The sequence below is a fragment of the Phocoena phocoena genome, chromosome 3, assembly GCF_963924675.1.
Source record: "Phocoena phocoena chromosome 3, mPhoPho1.1, whole genome shotgun sequence".
NCBI lineage: Eukaryota > Metazoa > Chordata > Mammalia > Artiodactyla > Phocoenidae > Phocoena > Phocoena phocoena.
The window spans coordinates 171,816,453-171,838,724 of record NC_089221.1 but is presented as its reverse complement, the minus strand read 5'-3'; the positions used below and the strand labels follow the sequence as shown (position 1 = coordinate 171,838,724).

Genomic DNA, 22,272 nt, shown 5'->3' with positions numbered 1-22,272 from the left:
CCAGTGTCCCCTGGGGGCAGGACCCCGCAGGTGCAAAGGCTCCAGGGCACGCTCCTGGCACGGGAGGTTGGTGCTTTCCCCGACCCCCACAGGGTAGCGTCTGGGGGTCCTGCCGACCTCACACCCTCACCAGCACCGCCTCTGAGCTATGTCCTGTCTCGCGTACACTGAAATGTCTTGCGAGCGACAGCAGGTGTTTTCTCAAATGCCTGTTTCCCGTCGTGGATGTTTTCCGAAAGTGCAGTCTTCAGCGCCCAGCTCCTGACCGGTGGCGGACGCGCGCTGGCTTCCTTCTCTTTGTCTGCTCAGACCCTTTCCTTCCTTCCATCACAGCCAGGAAACGTGGAGTGTGCAGATGTTTGCTTTGCATCCAACCTCACTTAACAGGCCGGCAGGGTCCTCTCGATGCCCACCTGGCGCTGTCACTGCACAGTTGCCAGCCGCCACTGGGCTGTGCAGGGTCTCTGTTGTTGATAAGCATCTTTGTGAGCCGTCACTGATGTGCTCTGCAGTCCATCTGTTTACAGTGGACAATTCAGGGCTTACACTCCATTCACAGGTCGTCCAGCCGTCACCCCTATGCAGTTCCAGAACATCCTCACCACTGTAAAAGAAGCCCATTAGCTTCAGCCCCCCAGTTTCCCGCTTTCTGTCTCTGCAGATTTGCCTGTTCTGGACGCTTCATATACCAGCAGCTGCCCTCCAGCCACCGTGCTGAGGGCCTCGCACCCCTGGACAAGAATTCTGCCCCAGGAAGGCCAGCTGGGAAATGGGTGAGCGGGGAGGCCGGTCCCCACACCCTCCAGGCCATCAGGGTCCCCTTCACTGCCCGCCCCGGGGACCCATCTGAGCAACTAGCCGATGTGGAGGGTCGACCTGCATTTCCCACTGGGGACACTTGACCCCTTCAGCACTTTGCTGGAGAGTAGAGATGGACTCAGGTGGTCCCTGCTAAGCCCCGCAGCCCAGGAACCCCAGCCAAGTTGCTGGAAACTTCTCCCTCTGGCCAGGCCCTGGGCTCTGGTCCTGACCTCTGGTCCCCCAAGGTCCCTGGTTGGTCATGGCGCAGGGAGACAGCCTTGAGACGCCCGGCATGTGCTGGCCCTGCTGTCCTTCCACTGCCATCTGGCCCGTTTCCTGCTTTCTGTGAGCCCATCTCCCTGCCTGTTTCTCCAGCTCAGCTTGGGGGCCACCATGAGTTCCTCCAGGAACTCTGTCAAGTGAACGTACTCGTCCGTCAGTCCCCCAAAACCACCCGAGAGCCACGCCAGTCTGTCACGGCAGTACGCTCAGCCCTTAGGGTTAGCCCGGGGTGAGGGCATGTTGGCTTCTCGTGGCTGCTAGGATGAATCACCATAACTCAGTGGCTTCAAACCACACGTGTTTGGGACTTCCCTGGCGGTCCCGTGGTTAAGACTCCGCGCTTCCACTGCAGGGGATGCAGGCTCGATCCCTGGTCCGGGAACTAAATTCCTGGAAGCTTCCGGGCGCAGCCAAGAAAAAAAAAAAAACACCACACACCTTTATCATGTCACAGTCCTGGAGGTAAAAATCCAGGCGGGGGCAGGGCTGGCTCCTCCAGAGGCTCCAGGGGAGCATCGGTTCCAGCCTTTCCCAGCTTCTAGAGGCACCACATCCCTGGCTCGTGGCCCCTTCTTTCATCCTCGCAGCACGCTGGCCCCCTGGATACAGACAGCCCACCCCAGTGGTACCTCCGTAAGCCCCAAAGAATCCTGGACACGTGGGTGAGCTTCCCCCTGGCTGGGGGTCCCAGGAGAGTGTGGAGAACATGGACAGCTGACCAGGAGGGCCTCGGGGGTCTGGGTGCCTATGACCTCCCCTCCGCAGACCAAAGCCAGCCTTCCGAGGACATAGCATGCCTGGAAGCAGTAAAGCCTGCTTTCAGAACAGCTGGAGGCTGTGGCACTTCTGGGACATGTCCAGCCTCATGCCTTGGAGGGCCATGCTGCACCTGCTGGTCATCTTTTATGGGTCAATGGGCAGGGGCGACAAAAATGTTTAGAAATTACTTAACACTAGTGATATGTGTTCCTTTATTATTTTACTTTATTTTGAACAGGTTTTAGACTTACAGAAAAGTTGCGAAAATTGTACTTCGAGGTCCTGGATGCCCTCCACCCAGTTTCCCCTAAAGCTAACATCTTACATCACCAGGGAACAAGGATCAAAGCAGGACACCCCAGGTTAGCGGTGTCCAGGGTGCTGGGGTCGGGGGTGATGGAGGGACAGGAAAGAGGGCCACCAGGGGGGAGCTGAGTCCACATCCCAAAGCCTGACATGGACCAGGGACCCTGCCCAGCTAAATGTCCCCCTCCTCCCCACATCTCTGGGCCCAGTCACCCCTCCAGATTCCAGCCCCGTTCTCTGAGACCAGTCTTGGCAGAAACCCAGGCCGCAGGCATCTCCAGGCACCATAGGCCACCCCTGGGGGGACTCCAGTCTTGGGACACAGAGGGTGCAGGTGATTGGTTTTTTGGAGGGGTCACTTCTGCTGATCTTTGCACCCTGGATCAGCCAATGTCACTTCTTACTCCTGATTTGTCTTTCATTGACATGGGCCACCTAACAGCAGAGAGTAGGGTCCATCCAGAGGGGAGGGACATCGTAGCTGTGGCCATTGCCCCCCAGAGTCCACGGGAAATAGACCCTCACCACCAACCCCCTTTGCTTTCCCCTGTCGGAACTGAGGGCGGGTGGGTATAGTGCCGGGGCATTGAGACCTGAGGACAGGGGAACCAACCTCCCAGACCTACAGGTGGAGAAGGGGTCCTTGTAAGGGATGTTTCCTAGCCCTTGAGGAGGAGGGGTTGGCGCAGGGGCCCAGGCCTGAGGACAAACCTGGCCCCCCAGCTGCAGTATGGTCTTCTTGGGGACGCGATCGCCCTAAAGCCGTGCGGCCAGGGGGGCGGGGGGATGGCGCTGCATGGGGTCCAGGTGCAAACTGGCACTGCATAAATGCAGGGGGCCCCTTGGGGGAGTTGCGGGCTCTGGATGCACAGTCCCCGTGCCCTTGCTATGCGCACCTGGGGAAACTGAGGCTCAGAGAGACCCGCGGATCCCTAACCCCGCGCCGTGATCTTCTCTCAGAACCCGTAGGCAAGCCCAACGCGGTGAGATGAGCGCGATCCCTTTAAAGGGGCGCGGCCCTCCTAGCGCGACCTCGACAACAACAACCCCATTGGCCGGTGGGCAGGCCGAGGCCTCGCCCTTCGCCTTCAGTCCCTAGAATTCTATTGGCCCAGCGCCAGGGCCCGGCCTCCCGCTCCAGGGGAGCCCGGGCCTAGTGCCGGTTTCGGTGACGCAAACGCGTTGCCCGGCAACCGGTCCCGTAGCGGGCAGAGGGGCCCCGCGCCAGAGCCAGAGCGCAGGCGCTGCAGCCCGGGTCCCCAGGGCACCCAGTCCTGCAGTCCACGGCGTCCCCCGCCGCCGCCCCCCCAGGCCGACGGCCACCCCAGGGCAGCCGGCGATGGGCCCCCCGGGAGTCCCCGCGACCGGAATGAGGAGGAGGCGCCCCGGGGAGGGCATGCCTGGCGGGGGTCACGGCGTGGGAACGGGCTGGGCGCCGCTGGCGTCTCGCTGCAGAGGGCGGGGAGGGTTCAAAGGCGCCGGGTCACACGCCAGGCAGCAGATCGGCTCGAGCATTTAGCAGCACAAGCAAATCCGACCCCGGGGGAGGACATTCCTGGAGGCTGGTCCCTGCGCCAGCTCCGTGGTCAGGCAGAACCCCCCCTCCTCCGGCCACAGCGGCCTCTGGGGCCTTTGGCAGGCCTGCAGACACCAGGCCCAGGAGTCCAGGCTGCGAGGCCCACTGAACACATCGCCCCTGTCCCCGGCCCCATCAGGGGCCCTGGCCGGGAAGCCGGGGTCGGTTGGCCTCCTCCGGACCTGGCTGGACTTGCCTCATTTTGCTCACCTGCTAAATGGGAACTCTGGGATGCTGCGGGTGTTGGTGCCTGTATGAAACTCCTAGGGCCGCTGTAACAAGTTGCCACAGATTTAGGGGCTCAAAATGACAGAAATTTAATCTCTGACAGTCCTGGAGGTCAGGAGTCCGACTCGGGTCTCACGGGGTTGAATCCAGGTGTGGGCAGGGCTGGTCCGGAGGCTCCAGGGGAGCAGCGGTTCCCGCCTTTTCCAGCTTTTAGAGGCTCCGCATCCCTGACTCAAGGCCCCTCCTGCATCCGCACAGCCAGCAGCAGGCCTCTCCCGTCTCGCTCTGCCTCTGACCCTCCCGCCTCCCTCTTATAAGGACCTTGTGATGACACTGCCCGACCCCTAATCCAGGATCACCCCCATCTCACGACCCTTAATCTCATCTGCAAAGTCCCTTCTGCCACATTAAGGTTTCATATCCACAGGTTCCGGGGAAAGCCCCCCACCCTCCTCAAAACTAAGGGCTCTTGTACGTGACGCCCAGATCACTGTTGGGGAGAGGTCAGCTGGGAGTGGGAGACCTGGCTCCCCTGAGAGCCACCTGGGTGTCCACTGCCTTGGACATGGAGGGAAAGCGGGATGACAAGCCAAGCGCCCCGTCCCCAGTCGCAGAGTGGCAGCCATTGGCCGTCAGTTGGGCCAGCACTGCTCAGCCCCCGACCCCAGCCCCACCCCTCCCTTGGGGACTTTCAGTGACTGACCCCTGGGAGGCTACACAGCCGCCACCATCACAGCAGAGCGGGCCGCACGGCTGCAGACACCCACAGCCAGGCAGGCGGGCCAGCTCCGGGCTCCTGGCCACACCCGCCCCTGCTTTCCCTTCTCCCTGCCCTCTCCCCACCCCCACAGAGGACAGCGGGCCTGGCTCCGTCCCCAGGACTGCTGAGCCACTGGAATGGAGCGGGCTGTGAGTCAGCCAGTAGGAAGGGACACTTACAGCCACTTGCATCAGATGTTCCTGCTGCTGGGCCCCACGGCCGGAGGCCCCAGCCCAGCAAGGGCCCAGTGATGACTCTGCCCATGACCCTCACTTATCTGGGGACCTGATAAGACCGGGAGCTGGTGGTTCCTATTTCTGGGGGTCCAGACAGGTGGGAACATGCAGAGGGGGCACAGGCCAGGCTGGGCTCCAGCCCAGGATTCCAACTCTACCTGCCCTTTATGCTCACAGTCACCCAAGCACTGAGTGCTGACCCGACCCTGATTCTGACACCCTGATCCTAGCTCAGAAGCTGCGCTGGGATCTGGCTCCTTCCATAAGCTCTCAGTGCTTTAGGGCCAGCCCTGTGCCCGCTCTGAGCCTAAGGTCCGAGCAGAGGAGGGAGGGCCCCAACCCTCCCCCGCGAAGGCATGGGCTCGTGAGGGTACTGCAGAGGTCCCAGCACTGGCCCCAAGCACGGGCTTTACCTCCACTCCCACCTGTGCACAGTCTGCCCTACACAGACACAGGCTCAGTGCCTCTCTAAATGCGCACAGACACACATACACACACCCCGATCTGCTCACACTCACACACAATCACACCAAACAGGTGCCTCTTTTTAATGTTGGGAGACAGGGACTTCCCTGGTGGCGCAGTGGTTAAGAATCCACCTGCCAATTCAGGGGACACAGGTTTCAGCCCCGGTCCGGGAGGATCACACATGCCACCGAGAGACTAAGCCCATGCGCCTGCAGCCTGCGCTCTAGAGCCCGCGAGCCACAACTACTGAAGCCTGTGCGCCTGGAGCCCGTGCTCCACGACAAGAGAAGCCACCGCAATGAGAAGTCTGTGCACCGCAAAGAAGAGTAGCCCCCACTTCCCGCAACTAGAGAAAGCCCACGCGCGGCAACAAAGACCCAACGCAGCCAAAAATAAATAAATAAATAATGGTGGGAGACAAAGGTCTCACCATTACCCCTTGGTAAGTTTGCCAGATAAACTAGAGGACACCCATTTAAATCTGAATTTCAGATAAACAAAGAATAATTGTTTTGGATATACTTACGCATGGAATATACTTATGCCTGGGAATTATACTGGAAAGTTATTCATTATCTGAAATTCAACTTTTTTTTTATAATCTTTTTTTATTTTATTTATTTATTTTTGGCTGCTTTGGGTCTTCGTTGCTGCATGCAGCCTTTCTCTAGTTGCGGCGAGCAGGGGTTACTCTTCGTTGCCTTGTGCGGGCTTCTCATTGCGGTGGCTTCTCATGTTGCACAGCACGGGCTCAGTAGTTGTGGCGCAAGGGCTTAGTTGCTCCGTGGGATCTTCCCGGACCAGGGCTCAAACCCGTGTCCCCTGCATTGGCAGGCAGATTCTTAAGCACTGCGCCACCAGGGAAGCCTTGAAATTCAGCTTTAACTTGGCGTCCTATATTTTTATTTGCTAAATCCGGGGACTCCACCTGCTGGGTTTCGAGGCCCTGAACTGTCCTGGGGTCCCTTGGATGCTGTCCAGGAGGTGAACTCTACACGACTGAGGCCCCAGGATGCCAGGGCTCTGGCTGCCCAACCAGACCCAGGGGAAGGTGGTCAGAATGGACCCCACCCAGCCAGCCAGCCTGCCCTCTGGCTCATAGGAGGTAAGGGGAAGCAGAGGCCCTAGGGCTCAGCATCTGGGGTTTGGGGGAGACCATATACAACATGGGAGGAAGAGAGTCACCTTGCAAAAGGGAGGGGCTTCTCAGAGAGCTGATTCTCTGCCCCTTTGGCCTAAGGCTTGCCAAGCCCCCTCCATGACTGGGGTGGAAGATGGGGGCCAGCACCCCTGTCCTCCTGGTCCCCTAGGGTATCACAAGGGAAGCTGGGGTAGGGGAGGGGAAGGCCCTGGAGCCAGGGAATTGCTCCAACTGCTGCAGAAGCCTTGTCCTTCTTTATCAGGCCAGCGCCTCCCAACTCCAAGTCCCCCAGAGCAATCCTGAGCCCCCTTCTGCAGCTGGCCATCTCCCATGCTATCCTTTGGGTGGCGGGAGTATCCTTGCCCTGGATTCTGCCTGTCCTGCCCACTGCTCTGTGTCGTCCTTCGCCCTGCTGGACCTGCCCCTCACTGTGTCACTGCCCCAACCCCGAATGCACTCCGAAGGGATGGAAGAAACTGGCTGGCAAGAGGAAGAGGGGCCAGGGCCCAGGTTTTCTGGCTCAATCGCCCAGTGTCAGGCGAGACTCCTGGGGCCCAAGGTAAGGTAGGCAGCCTGGCCAGGCCCCCGGCTACCTCCCAGCCCCAGGGCGCCCAGCACCTCTGGGAGCTCGGCCTGTACATGAGGTCAAGGAAGATGACAGAATTGGCTGGGTCTGGCAGCCGGCCTGTGGCAGGACAGCGCTGAGGCCCCAGAGCCAGCAGGCCAGGCACAGAGGTCCCTCCGCTCCCCCATTCCCACTAGCAGTACCCTACCCCAACCTAGTGCAGGCCGGGCTGGGGCTGGGCCTGGCTGCCTCGCCCTGGCTACCACAGCCCAGGCACCCACAGGGGCCCGCACCAAGGCCAATCCCACTTCTCAGCCCTGGGGGCTTAGGTGCCTCCTGAGGGCTTGGGTGAGTCTCCAACCTGTCCTGTTCCTGGGGGGACGTGTGGCGACTGTATGCATATGCTTATATGCACCCATGGATACACGCACACATGCAGGCACTCGTGTTTCCAACACAGAAGCCCATGTGTGTGCACACACACGTATGGCCCCTACCCTGGTTGAAGAGCCCGTGTGTGCACCAGGAGCCCTCCCAGCACTCACACAAGTGCTCCCTTGGTGGCCACCCTCCTCACACACGGGGTGGGGGGATGGCAGGACTCAGTGCCTCCAGTGGGCAGAAGCAGTGGCTCTTACCTAGGGGGTGATCCTCCCCCCAGGAGATGCTGGGCGGTGTCTGGAGGCATTTGTGGTCATCATGACTGGGGGGGCTCCTGGCATTGAGTGGGTGGGCATGCCACTCAACAGCCCACAGTGCCCAGGACGGCCCCGCACAGAGAATGATCCAGGCCCCAGATGTCAGCAGGGCTGGGTGGAAGGACCCCAAAGGCCCAGGGGTCATCTTCCCATCTCTGAGCTTCCTGTTTCCCAACCTGTGGTACTGGGCCCAGCAAGGGACCATCTGTCCAGGCTGCGTGAGGGTAAGGCAGTTCCTCTGAGCAGCGCCCAGGGCTGGATGGTGCTTCTGGCTTTGGAAAAAAAAATCTACCCCCACCAGCCGGACTCCCAAATCAGGCTGCCCAGGAACTGAGCTCGGCTGGACCGAGGAAGATGGCCTTGAAGCAAGACCTCAGTTCATTTCTATTCCCTGAGGTCAGCGTGACCGGCCACCCCCATGGATACACACACGAGGATGGACAGAGCTAAACACCCGCACCAGGAGATAGATGTATCACAGCCACACACCAGAAATTGGGTCCCCTTCCTGTCTGATCTGAACTGCGTGCCTCAGAAAGATATGTCCACGTCCCAACACCCAGAACCTGTGAATGTGACATTTGGAAACAGGGTCTTTGCAGGTGTGATCAAATTAAGATGAGGTTGTACTAGATTAGGGTGGCCTTTTTTTTTTTTGGTTGCATCAGGTGGGATCTTAGTTCCCTGACCAGGGATCGAACCTGTGCCCTCTGCACTGGAAGCACAGAGTCTTAACCACTGGACCTCCAGAGAAGTCCCTAGGGTGGCCTTAATGCAATGACTGGTGTCCTTAGGAGAGAGGAGAGACACAGACAGAGAAGATGGTCCCGTGACAATGAGGCAGAGTTGAGGTGATGAGGCCATGAGCCAAGGAGCACCAGGGATTGCCAGCAACCACCAGAAGCTGGAACAAGTAGGAAGGATCCTCCCCTATAGCCTTCGGAGAGGGTGTGGCTTTGCTGATGACACCTTGATTTCAGACTTCTGGGCTCCAGAAGCAGCCTCAGGAAGCTCAGACCTTACCCAACCCCTATACGCGTGCACACAGATATGCACGTACGCACTCACACATGCTTAAATACATCCTTTCTTTTCAGCACTATTCAGTGAGCACTTCCTGTGTGTGTGCCAGGCCCTGTGCTGGGTGCTGGACCAGCAGTGCGGGGATCTGGGCTCTCTCAGAGCTGGCCTTCTGGCGAGGGGCATCTGTACACGCCCATGCCATCCAGAAGCACATGAAGACCTGCAGGTGACGGTGTACACACAGAGAGGGACAGCCCGGTAAGGAGAGGGGTGGGGATGATGAGGAAGGAGCCTGAGGCTTCCCCTGGGCAGGCAAGTCCAGCAGCCCCACCCCAGCACCTGGAGCCAACGTGTGTCTACAAACACACACACACACACGCACACACACACACATGTGCGCACACACACACACACACACACACACATACACATACACACGCACACGCACAGGGCAGGGGAGGGCTGCGGGCTGGCCGGGGAGCTCCCTGCAGGTCCCTCCAAACACCCCAGAGCTGGCTGAGGTCAGGCCTTACAGCTCCTGTGGCCTGAGCTGTGGCCTTGGGGGGCAGCACAGAAATAGAAGTAGCCTAACAGGCAAGGGGGCGGTCCAGCTCAGGCCTCGTTGGGGGACAGTTTGGGGTGGGTGGTGGGAAGCCTCTGAAAGAACAGGCTGGGGCCTGGAGGAGAGGGAGGACAGTTCACTCCGCAGGCCTGTAACACTAAGAGTCCAGACACGGGTCTGAGGACCATGCACCACTGGGCTGCGGGGACAGAGAGCTGACTGATTCTCTCAGAGCCTGGGTCAGGGGCCCCAGCCAAAATGGGGTTGTGTTTTGCCTCCTGTCCTGGTCGCCCCCACCCCTTGGGCTTTCTCTCCATCAGGCAGGCAAAGCACTCCTTTGCAGGACTGAAGGACGGTCCTTCACAGGTCTGTCCCCACCCCCTAATGTGGTCCCCTTTCCCAGCCAACAATCACGTGAACTCTTGGGAAGCAACCTGGGGAGGCAACTGGGCCTATAAGCCTGTTTGGGTGCGCCTGCACGACAGCTGGGGCCAGGGTCGGGAAGCCCAAAAAGAGAGCCATGGCAGATCCTAGAACAGAGATGCAAGAGGGAGCCATGGCAGGTTCTAGAGCAGGGGTGTCGCCCAAAGGAGTCAGTGTATTCTAGGCCCCGGCCGACAGACTGCGGTTGTTGCCAGAGGTCAGGGCCGGGCTTGGGCTCAGTGTCAGGGTCCTGCGGGCCTCCCGGAGCCTCCGGCAACCCTGCCCACGCCCGCCAGGATCCTCCCCGGGTCCCGCTCCCCGAGCCCCGCGCACCACATGGCGCAGGCGCGCAGACACGCCCCGCCGCCAGAGCGGCCTTCCAGTCCCGCCCCCGCCGTGCGTGCATGGGCGGAGCCATGAGGGGCGGGGTCTGCGTCGGGGCGGGGGTGGGGGCGGGGGGGCGGGGGGGAAGGCGAGCCTGGCCTATAAAAGTGGCGGCGACGCGGCCCGCCCGGCTCCTCTCGGCGGTGGCGGCCCTGACGGAGGAGTCCGCGGTGGCGGCAGCGGCGGCGGCGGCGCTGTTCCCCGCGCGGTCCGCGCAGCGGGCTCCGGGCTGCGCGTCTCGGGCGGCGGCACTGCGGCCCCGGCCCGAGCCCGACCCCGGTGAGTGTGGCCCAGCGACCCCGGCCCGACCCCGACCCTGACGCGGAGAGCGGGCCCCACGGAGCCTCGCCGCCCTGGCCCGGGCTCCCGGCGCGCTGGCCGCGGCCACTCAACGCCCTCCTTTGTCTGCTCCCGCCCACAGGGTCCCCTCACCGGCCGACCCCCGCCCACGGGCCGCCCCCCGGGCCCCGCGTCCCCTCCCCCGCTGGCGGGGCCCGGACAGAAGATGGTGCAGAAGAAAACAGCCGAACTTCAGGGCTTCCACCGTTCCTTCAAGGTGAGGGCCGGGTCGTCTTGGGGCCGCCGCGGCCTGGACCACCCGAGTGGCCGGTGGCGGGACGCGGAGCCCGCCCCCCAGGATACCCACCGGGGCTCGTGCGAGCTCCCCACCCTTCGCCTGGAGCTGCCCCAGCCTGGTGTGCATTGTCGGGGGCGGGGGGCGGTGTCAGCAGGCCACAGTCCAATCTCAAGCACCCTGGGACCTGTCGGGTCTTTCTTCTAGAAGCCCCAAACCGGGTTCGGGACCCCTACATATGTGTCGCCTGCCGACCCGAGCCAGGCATGTGCTGGTATGGTGAGCAGGGGGGAGTTCAGTAGGCCACAGTCAGTCCTTAGCGCCCTGGGGCCTCTGGGGTCTTTCCTCCAGGAACCCCGGGCAGGGCTGAGGGGCGTCCTGCCCGTGGGGACCCTTGGCTGTGTGTCCCCTGCAGAGCCCAGCCGAGTGTGCACTGCTGGGAACTGTCAGCAGGCCACAGTCCGGTCCCCAGCGTCATGGGGCCTGCGGAGGTCTGCGGGGCCCTTCCTTCTGGAACCCCAGGCAGGGCTGCAGACCTCCCCTACACCCTCCTGGGTGGTCTGCAGAATGGGGCAGTGGACTGGATGCCCTTCCAGCCCAGCACCTCCCAGACACCCCAGGCCCAAGGCTATTTCCTGTCGGAGCAGGAAGTTTCTGCGGCGGGCCCCACGGCTGTGGCATGGGGCCGCCGCAGTTCTAGTCTCAGATGAGCGAGCCTGGGGGTGGGGGGCAGGCAGGTGCTAGGCAGGGACCCCATAGGGCCTGGCCCAGGGGACACAGTGATGTCAGCGGCCACCCCACCCCGCTGGCCGCGTTATGTAATGGCTTCCCTGGGCCTTCTTGGGCAAGAACCTGTTGCCCTCTAGAGAAGGCAAGACCTGGGTGTATGTGCATGTGTGAGTGTGTGAGTACGCGCGCCAGGGTGGGAGGAGCGAGCTGAGACTGTTTGGGTTAAAATTCCCAGGCCCGTCCAGCCAGCCTCCTGGGCCAGCGCCCCACCCCTGCCCACACGCCTATCATCCTGGCTTCTCCCCCCAGGGCAGCCACAGCCTTGGCATGTCCAAGTGTTCAGGGCTGGGCGGGAGCAGGGTGGACTTGAGACGTCACTGGTGGTGGTCTGTCCCCTCTGGGGGCTGGGTGGGAGCCGAGACGGGGTCAGCGCGTGGGGCCGGCACAGTGGCCAAAGCAAAGTCGAACTTTCTGGATGGTTCCAGCCACCTCCTGCCAAGGCCTGCTGACTGGAGGCCCACAGCCAGCCCTGGGCCTGGCCTGGCAACACTGCCTGGTACTATGGGTTGGCCTCTGCAGGCCGTGCGAGAGCCCAGCGCTGAGGTGGGAATGTGGGAGTCCTGAGGGAGTTGGAGGGACACTGGGCCGGGAGTGCTGGCTCTGAGGTGGCCCTCCTGGTGGCCAGAGGCCGGCCTCGCTACGTGTCTCCTCCCGTTGCACCCCAGGCTTCCTCGGGCCGCAGCCACCTCCCTCCCCTCAGCCTGGCAGCAGCGTGTTCCAGGTGTCTCTGATGTATTTTTCCCCATTTCCACATGGGACAGTGGAGCCTTGGGCAGCGTGGGCATTTGTCTTAGCACCCCCCGCACGTGGTGACAGGGACACAGGAGCTGGCATGGCTAGTGTCCCTTCACCTTGGTGGCTTGGCCGCCCCTTCTCTCCAGGGTCCAGCTCTTTGCATTGGAGGCTGGCACAGGGGTGTGGGGTCGGTGACAGGCCCCCTGAGGTCCTCATGCCCTTACGTGGTCCTTTCGAGTCACCCTTGGGTGCTGGTCAGGCTCGGAGCTGAGGTCACTAGGCCGAGGTGAAGTAGCTGCTGAGGGCCGCCGCTGGCCCCGAGCCTCAGGTCCACCCTCCCTCCTGATCACCCCCACATTCTCACCCTGGGGCCCCTCCTTCTGGGAGGAGGGAGTCACCTGGCGCCTCCAGATGCTCCTGGACTGAGCCTTCTCAGAGCGCTGACTGCCGGTACTGGCACAGCCGTGTGCCTGGCTCCCCGGGGGTGCCGGACCCCTGGGCCGGCAGAGGCAGGTGCTGGTGGACGATCCTGCGCCGACAGGCTGGAGCGCTGCCTTCCTCCCCTCCCCCGCCCGCTGGGCCTCCTAGCAACTATCTGCAGGGCGGGTGGGTGGCGAGGCCGGGAGGGCCCACGCCTGTTTTTCAGCCGCTCCCTGTGACCTCTGCCTGCCCCTGTGCTGCCGGACTGGCTTCCGGGCCTCCCGTCTGCAGGAATCTGGCCTGGCCCCTTCTGCTGTTAGGCCCCTGGGTATCTCCCTGGGGCTCTCCCGGAGTTCCTTCTCTGCCAGATGGCCCTCCTGCTGGAGCCCTGCTTCCCCTTGTCCCAAGGCCCAGAGAGAGGCAGTGACTTGACCCAGGTCCTCCAGCATCAGAACTGGAGCCACTGCTATTTGTACAGGGCCCCCACGCCCACCTGAAGCCCTGGCCACCTGGACCCCCAGGATTCAGGGAGCTAAATGAGAGCAAACTCCTAGAGAAACACGGTGGGGCCTCAGAGCCTCAGCCTTAAAGCCTCAGCCTTGTGCGTTGCCGGGGGCTGCCAGTCCTCATGCTGGATCCGCAGAAACTGGAAGAACCCCAGCTGCCTTCGTTCCCTTGTTAGGATCCCACGCACCCCCACCCCAGTCCCAGGGGCTGTCAGGTGACCTTGAGCAGGCCCCTCCTTGCTCAAGGGCTGTTTCCTTAGCTGGACACCGCGGCCTGTGAGGGGCTCCATCCTGGTGTGTCTGAGGGTACATGGGACAGTGCGGCTGTGGCCGGGCGAGGGACCGGCCCAGTGCTCACGCGGGAGACCGCGGGTGCCTTTCCCGTGATACCCCGGAGCCGGGTCCCAGCGTTGCAGAGCTGGAAGCAGATGAGCGAGGGGGGTCGGACCAGGAGAGAGGCGCAGAGCTGGGGGATGGGGCGCATTGTGGGCGCATCAGGAGCAGAGGTGTGGTGGCGGGAATCGTCTCGGGCCAGGAGGTGCAGTGGGGACGAGCGGACAGTGAGAGGCAAGGAGGGCAGTGGTGCACAGAGGGGAGACTGAGACCAGGCAGTGGTGCACAGAGGGGAGACTGAGACCAGGAAGCCATGGGAAAGCAGGCAGGGCCGCCTGGCTGGGAGCCCCGCCTCGGGAAGCCGCTGACTCACTCCTTCCCACTGGCTGCCCTGCGCCTTTGATCCCTGCGCCGGGGCGCGGCAGGGGCGCGGGCGGTCAGCCATGCTGTGGTGCTGGCCCCATCCTGCAGGTGAGCAAACCGAGGCTCAAAACGTGGCCTGGTGCCCCACGGCGACTCAGGCCTGGCCTGGGAGGCGGCACCCCCTCCCCTGCCTGCGTCTGGCCTCTTCCCATACCACACCCCCTCCCCAGAGGCCCCGAGGGCCCTGGGCTGGGGGTGAAAGGTCCATTTCCTCGTGGTCAGGCAGAGCCAGGCTTTCTGCTCCGCAGCGTGCGGACGTGGAGACTGGGGCACTCTGGGTGCAGCTGCCCCGCAGGGCTGGGGCCTGAGCTCTGTCCTCTCCTCTCCTGCAGGGGCAGAATCCTTTCGAACTGGCCTTCTCCCTAGACCAGGCCCACCACGGGGAGCCTGACTTCGTCCTGGAGTGCCCGGCCCGCCCTGGTGAGGGGCTGGAAGGGAGGGCGAGCCTCTGGCGGTGGCGGAGGGCTGGGCCACCTCCTGAGCCAGGTGGGCCTCACCTCCAGCTCCCCCTGCACAGATATGCCTGCAAGCCAGCCCATCGACATCCCTGATGCCAAGAAAAGGAGCAAGAAGAAGAAGAGGTGCCGGGCCACCGACAGCTTTTCGGGCAGGTTCGAAGGTGAGTGGGGCCGGCGGGGGCAGCGGCGTCGGGGAGATGGCCGGCCCAGGGTGGCTCTCACCGGCCCCCTGCTCCGCAGACGTCTACCAGCTGCAGGAGGACGTGCTTGGGGAGGGTGCCCACGCCCGTGTGCAGACCTGCGTCAACCTCATCACCAGCCAGGAGTATGCCGTCAAGGTGAGACAGGCCCCAGCACCTGGGCGGCCCCCTCGCCCCTCCCCAGCCGTGCCTGGGATCTGGCACCCTCCAGGGGTGGCAAAAGGAGGGGAGCAGGCATTTGAGCTGCCGGACTGGCAGGCGGGGAAAACCAGTGTCTAAAAATGGCCTCAAGGCTGGTGACTCAGGCCACACCTGGGAATCCAGGTCAGCCTGGGCTGAGCCCCCAAGTCCGGGTGGGAAGTGACAAGGGGTGGCCCCGCTGCACAGGTGGCCAAGGACCTGGTGCCAGAGGGACCGCCGAGAACTGGGGGCTTCAGTCAGAGCTGATGCTCACCTGCTGGGTCACTTGGGCCAGGCCCCTGTCCCCAGGGATGATGAATGCTTCCCTGTACTGGTTACAAACATTGAAAGGCAATGCCCTACTCGGGGCCCTGGGGGAGCTGGGCATCAGGGGAGACCAGGGAAGGCCTGCAAGAGCCTCCTGCAAGCCCTGGGCCGCCTCTGACCCAGTGTGCGCCTGCGCAGCCTACGTTGCCTGGCCGGGCGTCAGACCCTGTGTTCCAAAAAGCCTTCCAGGCTTCCCTCGTGACCCTGCATCTGGGCTGGGTGGGGTAACGGGAGGCTGGCTGCCCAGGAAGGAGGGCCAGGTGCACAGTGGCAAGCGGGCTGGCCCGGAAGCCTCAGGCCCTGGTGGAAGCATGGTGACCAGGGTGGCTGTGGTCCCCACCCCCTGGGAGCGACCGGGTTGGGTGGGTGATGGTGCCATAGGACTGCACACCTAGCAGGCGTCAAGCACATTCTGCACGGTCAGTGTCCTCCTTCCTAAGGCCCTTGCTGGGCAGCCTGGCTTCTGTCACTCTGACGGACGGGGAGACCAAGGCTCAGAGGGTTGGGTTAGTTGTACCGTGTGTGACCCCTCAGAAGGCCGTCCCCTCTCAAGAGGGACTGCTGTCTCCTCCGTGGAGTGGGGGGCCCTAGCCACATTCCCAAGGGATGGAATGAGGTTCAGGTAACTCCAGGAGGGCACGGCTGCTGGCATTATCTCAAGGAGCCCTGGAATCTGGTGGTTCTGCCCCTCTGTGGGGCAGGTGTATTTGTCACTAGACAGGTCGGACAGTGCTTAGGGTGGTGGCCGAGCCCCAGTGACCAGTGGATGTAAATGCCCGCCTGCTGCTGGAGCCTGGCCAGTGGAGCATACCACGTCCCCTCCCCCAGGCTGCTGGTGGGCCGGGAGCCCCGGGCACAGTGGTGACCCAGGCTGCCCACCCACCTAGTGAGAGGGGGTCCTAGGTCCAACCTGGGAAGAGGTTCCCAGGAGGTGTGTGCGGCCTGGCTTTGCTGGGAAAGAGCTGGCACGCACTTTTTTTTTTTTTGGCACACGCTTTTTGACCTTCCCTCTCTGGGAGCGAAGCGGCTCACCCCAGGCGGTGGGCCCAGAACCCTCCTGTCCTTAGAGCTCCTGGGTGCCAGAGGGGTGTGGGCGCAGAGGCGTGGGCTGGTTTCCTGAGGCTCTGGGGTCCTGGGCGGCTGTGCCCACTAACCTGGCCTGAAACAGACTTGGGCTTACGGGGCTGGGGCATCTGTCCAGACTGGTTCCCAGGCAAATGGGATGTCTTGGCTGGCAGCCAGGTTCCCCCAGGCCCCTCCAGTCCCCTGGGTGGTGTGTGAGCCAGCACAGTGGCCCCCAGTCTCCTGGTCAGGGAGAGCAGGCCGCTAGGCTAAGGAACCTGCTGACCTGAAGGAGTATCTTGCAGGGGCTCCAGGCCCCAAATACACCCCAAGCCTTGTGGCAGTCAGGGGCGGAGAGCTACCGGCTCCTGTCCCGCTCGCCCCTCCTGTGATGCCTCTGGGGAAATACATTGCCCCCAGTTTGTTCTGACACCACAGTTTTGACTTCCAGTGAATTCTGGGCCCCCATAGGATAGCTCTGCTTTCCAGAACTTCAAAATCTAAGCTCTGACGAGCTTCAGGCGTGACACAGGGGAAGTTTCTGACAGGGGAAGTTTCTGGCAGGGGGAGGGGGGCGGGTCTCAGGCTGTAGAGGGTCTGGCTGACCCAGTTGGTGTCTGTGTGTGTGTCCTCCCCCCGCTGACATTTCAGATCATTGAGAAGCAGCCGGGCCACATTCGGAGTAGGGTTTTCCGGGAGGTGGAGATGTTGTATCAGTGCCAGGGACACAGGTAATGTGACCTACCCTCACCACAACACTGGGCCCCGAGCCATCTTTCAGTGGCTGAATGGGCCCGAGTGCCTCATCACCCCCAGCAAGCACTTAGTGAGCACCCACAATGTGCCAGGCCCTGTGCTGGGCATTGTAGGTGGGCCCAGTGGCAGGCAGGCTGACAGTCCAAGGTGGGCAAGGCGGAAGCAGGCCTGTGGCCTCGGGCGCAGCCTTCCTGTGGGTAGGTGGGGTGGAGAAGGCGGGCCCCTGCTGGGCAGTTCTGTGGCTGCCCACAGGCCTGAGGAAGCCTCACTCCTCCCCCACCTCCCTGCTCCCACCCCAGGAACGTTCTAGAGCTGATTGAGTTCTTTGAGGAAGACGACCGTTTCTACCTGGTGTTTGAGAAGATGCGGGGCGGTACGTGGGGCCTGGCAGGCTTTTCCATCTGATCCTAATGGGCCGGGGGTTTAGGGCCACCAGGGAGAACCTTTCAGGGGGGCCTGCACATCAGAGGGGCCTTGTGGGGTCCACACGCCAGCTCAGGTTGGAGGACTCTGGACCCGAGGAGGCTGGAGTGGGGGCTTCCCTGCCAGGGTGGGGTGGGTGCTGGCCGTTGGGCAGCGGAGGTGACCCCTGTGTGTTCTGCTCCATGGCCTGGCCCAGGGTCCATCCTGAGCCACATACACAAGCGGCGGCACTTTAACGAACTGGAGGCCAGCGTGGTCGTGCAGGATGTGGCCAGCGCCCTGGACTTTCTGCACAACAAAGGTGAGTGGCCACTCTGCCTGCCCCAGGGATCCCTGGGTGTCTAGCCTTGCGCCCAGCCCACCTGCCCAGGACTCCTGGAAGATGTGTCCACCCACCCACCCACGGACCCCTGACCCGCCCTCGTGGTTCTTCGTTCTCCCTGCAGGCATCGCCCACAGGGACCTAAAGCCGGAAAACATCCTCTGTGAGCACCCCAACCAGGTGAGGGGCACCGGGGGGTGGCCTTCCCTGCGGGCCAGGGCCCCAGGGTCGGGACGCCACCCTCACAGCCCCTTCTGACCCCGCCTAGGTGTCCCCCGTGAAGATCTGTGACTTTGACCTGGGCAGTGGCATCAAACTCAACGGGGACTGCTCCCCCATCTCCACCCCGGAGCTGCTCACCCCGGTGAGGGCCTACGAGGTCAGGGCGCCCCGAGTGGGGTGCGGGGGGGGAGGGGTAGCTGGCAGGGGCGGAAAGGGCGGGAATGGCCCCGAATCCGGTGCCGGGCTACAGTTGCATAACCTCGAGGTGCGGAGCCTGCTCGGCGGCTCGGGCCTCGGAACTCGGGCTTCCGCTTAGCAACAGCCGCTGATTGGCCGGGCAGAGCGGCTGGGCGGGGCCTTGGTCGGGCGCGGTGAGGCTGGGCGGGCTCCCGGCACCTGTTGATTGGGCGGGGGTTGGGGGGTGGGGCCGAATCCCTCAGCAGCTTGTGATTGGCCGGCAGGGCGAAGGCGGGGCTGGCTCCCTCAGCAACCTGTGATTGGTCGGTCAGGGCTGTCTGGCTTTGGGCTCCGTGAAGTCCCTGTCGGGGTGCCCCCCATCCCCCCTCCACGGGCCCTGACGCCCCCGCTCCCGCCCGCAGTGCGGCTCCGCCGAGTACATGGCCCCGGAGGTGGTGGAGGCCTTCAGCGAGGAGGCAAGCATCTATGACAAGCGCTGCGACCTCTGGAGCCTGGGCGTTATCCTTTACATCCTGCTCAGCGGCTACCCGCCCTTCGTGGGCCACTGCGGCAGCGACTGCGGCTGGGACCGCGGCGAGGCCTGCCCGGCCTGCCAGGTGCGAGTGGGGTCCTGCCGTGCACCCCTCCCCCGAGCACCGCGTCTGGCCTGCCTCGGCATACACACACACACACATGCACCCTCACCCCTGCCTGCCCAGTGCACCCCAAGGCCTGGTCCATGCACACACCTACCCCCCACCCTGGAGGACCTGGCTTGTGAACCCCCCTGAGCACCCCTAAGGGCCTGGCCTCCAACCACTGACAACATCCACAGGCCACTGCCGGCCTGACCTTTCTGGGTTTCCAGAGGCTCGTTGGGTTCCCCAGCCCAACAGGAGAAAGCAGTCAGGGGTCAGGAAGTTGAGGTGGGGCGAGGCCTATGGTTTGAGGTGGCCAAGTTCCATCCTTCTACCCACCATGTGAGGCTCAGGCTTCATGGCCTGATCCCCCCAGAGCCTGGCCGTCCAGAGCCACCCTTCAGTAAATCGGGCCCCACTTGAGCAGAGCCCACCAAGTGCCTCCCCGAGTCCACTCTCTGGCCCAGCCTCCCAGCCACCCCCAGTTGGGTGGTTCCCTGCCCTCCTTGGCCTGCCAGAGCCCCTGGCCTTGCCAGCTGAGCTCAGGGCACTTTCCCCGACCCTAACCCTGGGCCCGGGTCACATGCAGCTGGTGGAGGCTGGGGGCCCTGACAGAACTTGTCACTCATCGGTGCTCCTCTGGGTCCAGGCCTGCCAGGCGTCTGCGATGTGGACTCAGCCCTTGCTGGCTGCAGCTCACCCCACCTTCCATGTCCCCTCCAGAACATGCTGTTTGAGAGCATCCAGGAGGGCAAGTACGAGTTTCCGGAGAAGGACTGGGCCCACATTTCCTTTGCTGCCAAAGACCTCATCTCCAAGCTCCTCGTTCGTGACGCCAAGCAGAGGCTGAGTGCTGCCCAAGTCCTGCAGCACCCCTGGGTGCAGGGGGTGAGTGGGAGCACCAGGGAGGCCTGGGGGGCGGCTGGCCTCCAGCTTCTGCCACTGGGCTGGGGTGACTCAGAGCACAAGGGTATGACAACCCTAGGCGGCTCAGCATCAGACCCCCCCAGAGCGGGCAAGGGCGCAGCAGGGAGACCCTCCACTGCCTGCCGGCCAGGTTGGGTTGGGACTGCAGGAGCTGCTTCTCAGTGAGTCACCAGGCCCTGTGTCCTGGAGGCGCAGGGGCCTCTTCTCACCTGGAACAGAGTGTCAAGCTGAGGTCAGCCAGGTGGCAGGCGGGGGCCTGCCACCCCCCGTCCAAGGCTCTGTCCCCACCAAGCTGAGAAGAGCTTGCTGTTTCTTCTGCCCAGTTGTTGTCCTGGCGGGGCAGATGCCTAGGCCAACAGGGCAGGGGGCTTAACAAAAATACAAGTTGGCACTGTGGGGAGCAAAGACTGGGGCCCCACTGTCAAGGCAGATGGGCTGTTGGAGCGGGCTCCCAACCCCTGCTGGGAACTGGGGCAGCTTTGGTGAGAGGCAGGCCCCGCCCATCACGCGGTCTGGCAACGTCCACCACGCTCACCCGGCTCGGGCCGCGCCCCTCCCCCCAGCCTGGCTCGGTTCCCGGGCAGGTGCACCGCCTTAACCCCCGGTGCTGTCGCAGCCAGCTGGGCGCCCCGAGGCGGGCGGGCTCTGCTCTCCAGCCTCACCTCTCCTGTCTCCTTCCAGTGCGCCCCGGAGAACACCCTGCCCACGCCCATGGTCCTGCAGAGGTGAGGCCCGTGTGGGATCTCAGGCTCCGAGCGGGGAGCCCCGGGTCCAGGAGGGGGCGCTAAATGTTAAGATGTTTAAAGAAGATTACACGATCCTCTTTCAGTCTTGGCGGGGGAAGCCGTCCAAGCGCTTGGGTGTCCTTGTACTGGGTGATGAGTTTGTGACCCCACCGCGAATTCCAGTCCGCCGGCCCCTCCCGCCCCCTGCGGAGTCTGGGGCTTCCTGGGGCGTGCAGCCCCTCCCCCAGAGCACTGCACAGACCCCGGGGGTCCCGAGGGAAGCAAGGGGGACGGGCCGGCGGCTACCTCCCCCTCCTTGCTGACCCCCCCACCCTGTCCCCAGGAACAGCTGCGCCAAAGACCTCACGTCGTTCGCGGCCGAGGCCATTGCCATGAACCGGCAGCTGGCCCAGCGCGAGGAGGACGCGGCCGAGGAGGCGGGGCAGGAGCAGCCCGTGGTCATCCGAGCTACCTCACGCTGCTTGCAGCTGTCCCCGCCCTCCCAGTCCAAGTTGGCCCAGCGGCGGCAGCGAGCCAGCCTGTCCGCGGCCCCCGTGGTCCTGGTGGGAGACCACGCGTGATCCTCTCCTTCCCTCTGTACATAGGCCGCCCCTCCCCCGTCAAGTCTAAAGATTTTTTAAGCTATTGCCCGCGGGTGACCAGCGGGCTGCCCTCCCCCGGCTGGATTCCGAGGCGCTAAGCTCAGCTCGGGGGTCTTTTTATATAAGGTTTTTGCTGTTGGGTTTTTTTCCTGTTCCCTCCTTTTGTTTTGTTTTTTTTTCCTTTCAATGGTGTTAAACGCAGAGCAGGCGCTCGGGGAGGAGAGCGGAGGGCCTGTGGCTGGGTGGGGCCCTCCCGCCGCCCCGGCCCGGGATGCGCCGGGTACTGTGAAGGCCGCTCCCCGCCGCCCGCGTGACTCAGGAGAGGAGGGCGTGGCGTCTCCCCGAGCCGGCGGGACCTCGCCGCCCCCCTCCCCGGCCCTCACAGTGTTTTCAGGGACGGGTCGACCCCCCACCCACCTCCCCTCGACGAGACGGTAGCTCCTTCCCTCCTCTCAGACACCCGGGCGGGCCGATGGCTTCTCACGTCTCCCCTGTCGCAGGGCGGGGCCTGGGGGCAGGCGGGGTGGCGCCGCCCGCTGGAGCCCCCGCCGACTGACAATCGGGGCTCCCTCGAACCTTGACCTTAAGCTGCCCGGGGCCCCTCCCCTGGCCTCCCCACTGGGGAGTGCCCATCCGCGAATGGGGGCGCCAGAGGAAGCGCGAGGAGCCGGACAGGCCCCCGTCAGCCGACGTGGGGGTCCCGCGGACCCCCGACCCGGGCACCCGAGTGCCCCTTCTCAGGGCTCAGTCTGACCACGGCCACGTCCTGCCCGGCCGCCCCTCGGGTCTGGCGTGGAAGCGCTCTCAGCCCCGTCCCCGGGGTCTCGCGGGACACCCCCCCCACAGGGCGGCGTCTCTGTTCCGCCCACCTTCAGGAAAAGGCCGCAGCTGCCGCGCCCCTTCCGCCCGCGCCTGAGTCAGACGTCGCGTGACCCGCCGGGCTGGGGAGACTCTGACGCCCTTCGTCCTCGGGTGGGAGACTCTATGCAATTCACAGGCTTCCTTTTCCACGTGCACACGGGCTTCTGCCGGGGTTGGGGGCGCGGGCAGCCGCCCAGACCGCCCTCCGGCTCCTAGCTGTTCGTCCTGTCTCGTCAGTTTTCCAGAACATCAGCTGACTTCCCTTCCCTGTTCTTGACGAATACTTGAATGTGGGGGGGGGGGGGGCGGGCCTCGAGGCGTGGGGGGCTCGAGTGCCGTCTCTGCGGTCCCCCGAGTCTCGGAGATTGTCGCCGTCCTTGGTGGCTGGTGGGGGGCCACA

The 22,272-nt window shown here is 63.6% G+C and overlaps 1 protein-coding gene across 2 annotated transcripts; it reads left to right on the top strand.

The window, feature by feature from the left end:
* The first annotated feature begins 10,716 nt into the window (after nt 1-10,716).
* On the top strand, nt 10,717-21,088 carry MKNK2 (MAPK interacting serine/threonine kinase 2). 2 transcript variants are annotated; one of them, XM_065873355.1, is made up of 13 exons: nt 10,717-10,768; nt 14,325-14,412; nt 14,510-14,611; nt 14,691-14,788; nt 16,871-16,950; nt 17,275-17,348; nt 17,595-17,699; nt 17,845-17,900; nt 17,989-18,084; nt 18,542-18,736; nt 19,481-19,645; nt 20,366-20,409; nt 20,753-21,088. In XM_065873355.1, the coding sequence occupies exons 1-13, from the start codon at nt 10,718-10,720 to the stop codon at nt 20,988-20,990; spliced, it is 1,392 nt and encodes a 463-aa protein (XP_065729427.1). In that variant the 5' UTR covers nt 10,717; the 3' UTR covers nt 20,991-21,088. The 2 variants fall into 2 exon arrangements, with proteins under 2 accessions (XP_065729427.1, XP_065729429.1); XM_065873357.1 differs by lacking the exons at nt 10,717-10,768; nt 14,325-14,412 and having other exon boundaries at nt 14,512-14,611; nt 17,595-17,737; nt 17,769-17,900; nt 20,753-20,990.
* The last annotated feature ends 1,184 nt before the right edge of the window (nt 21,089-22,272 follow it).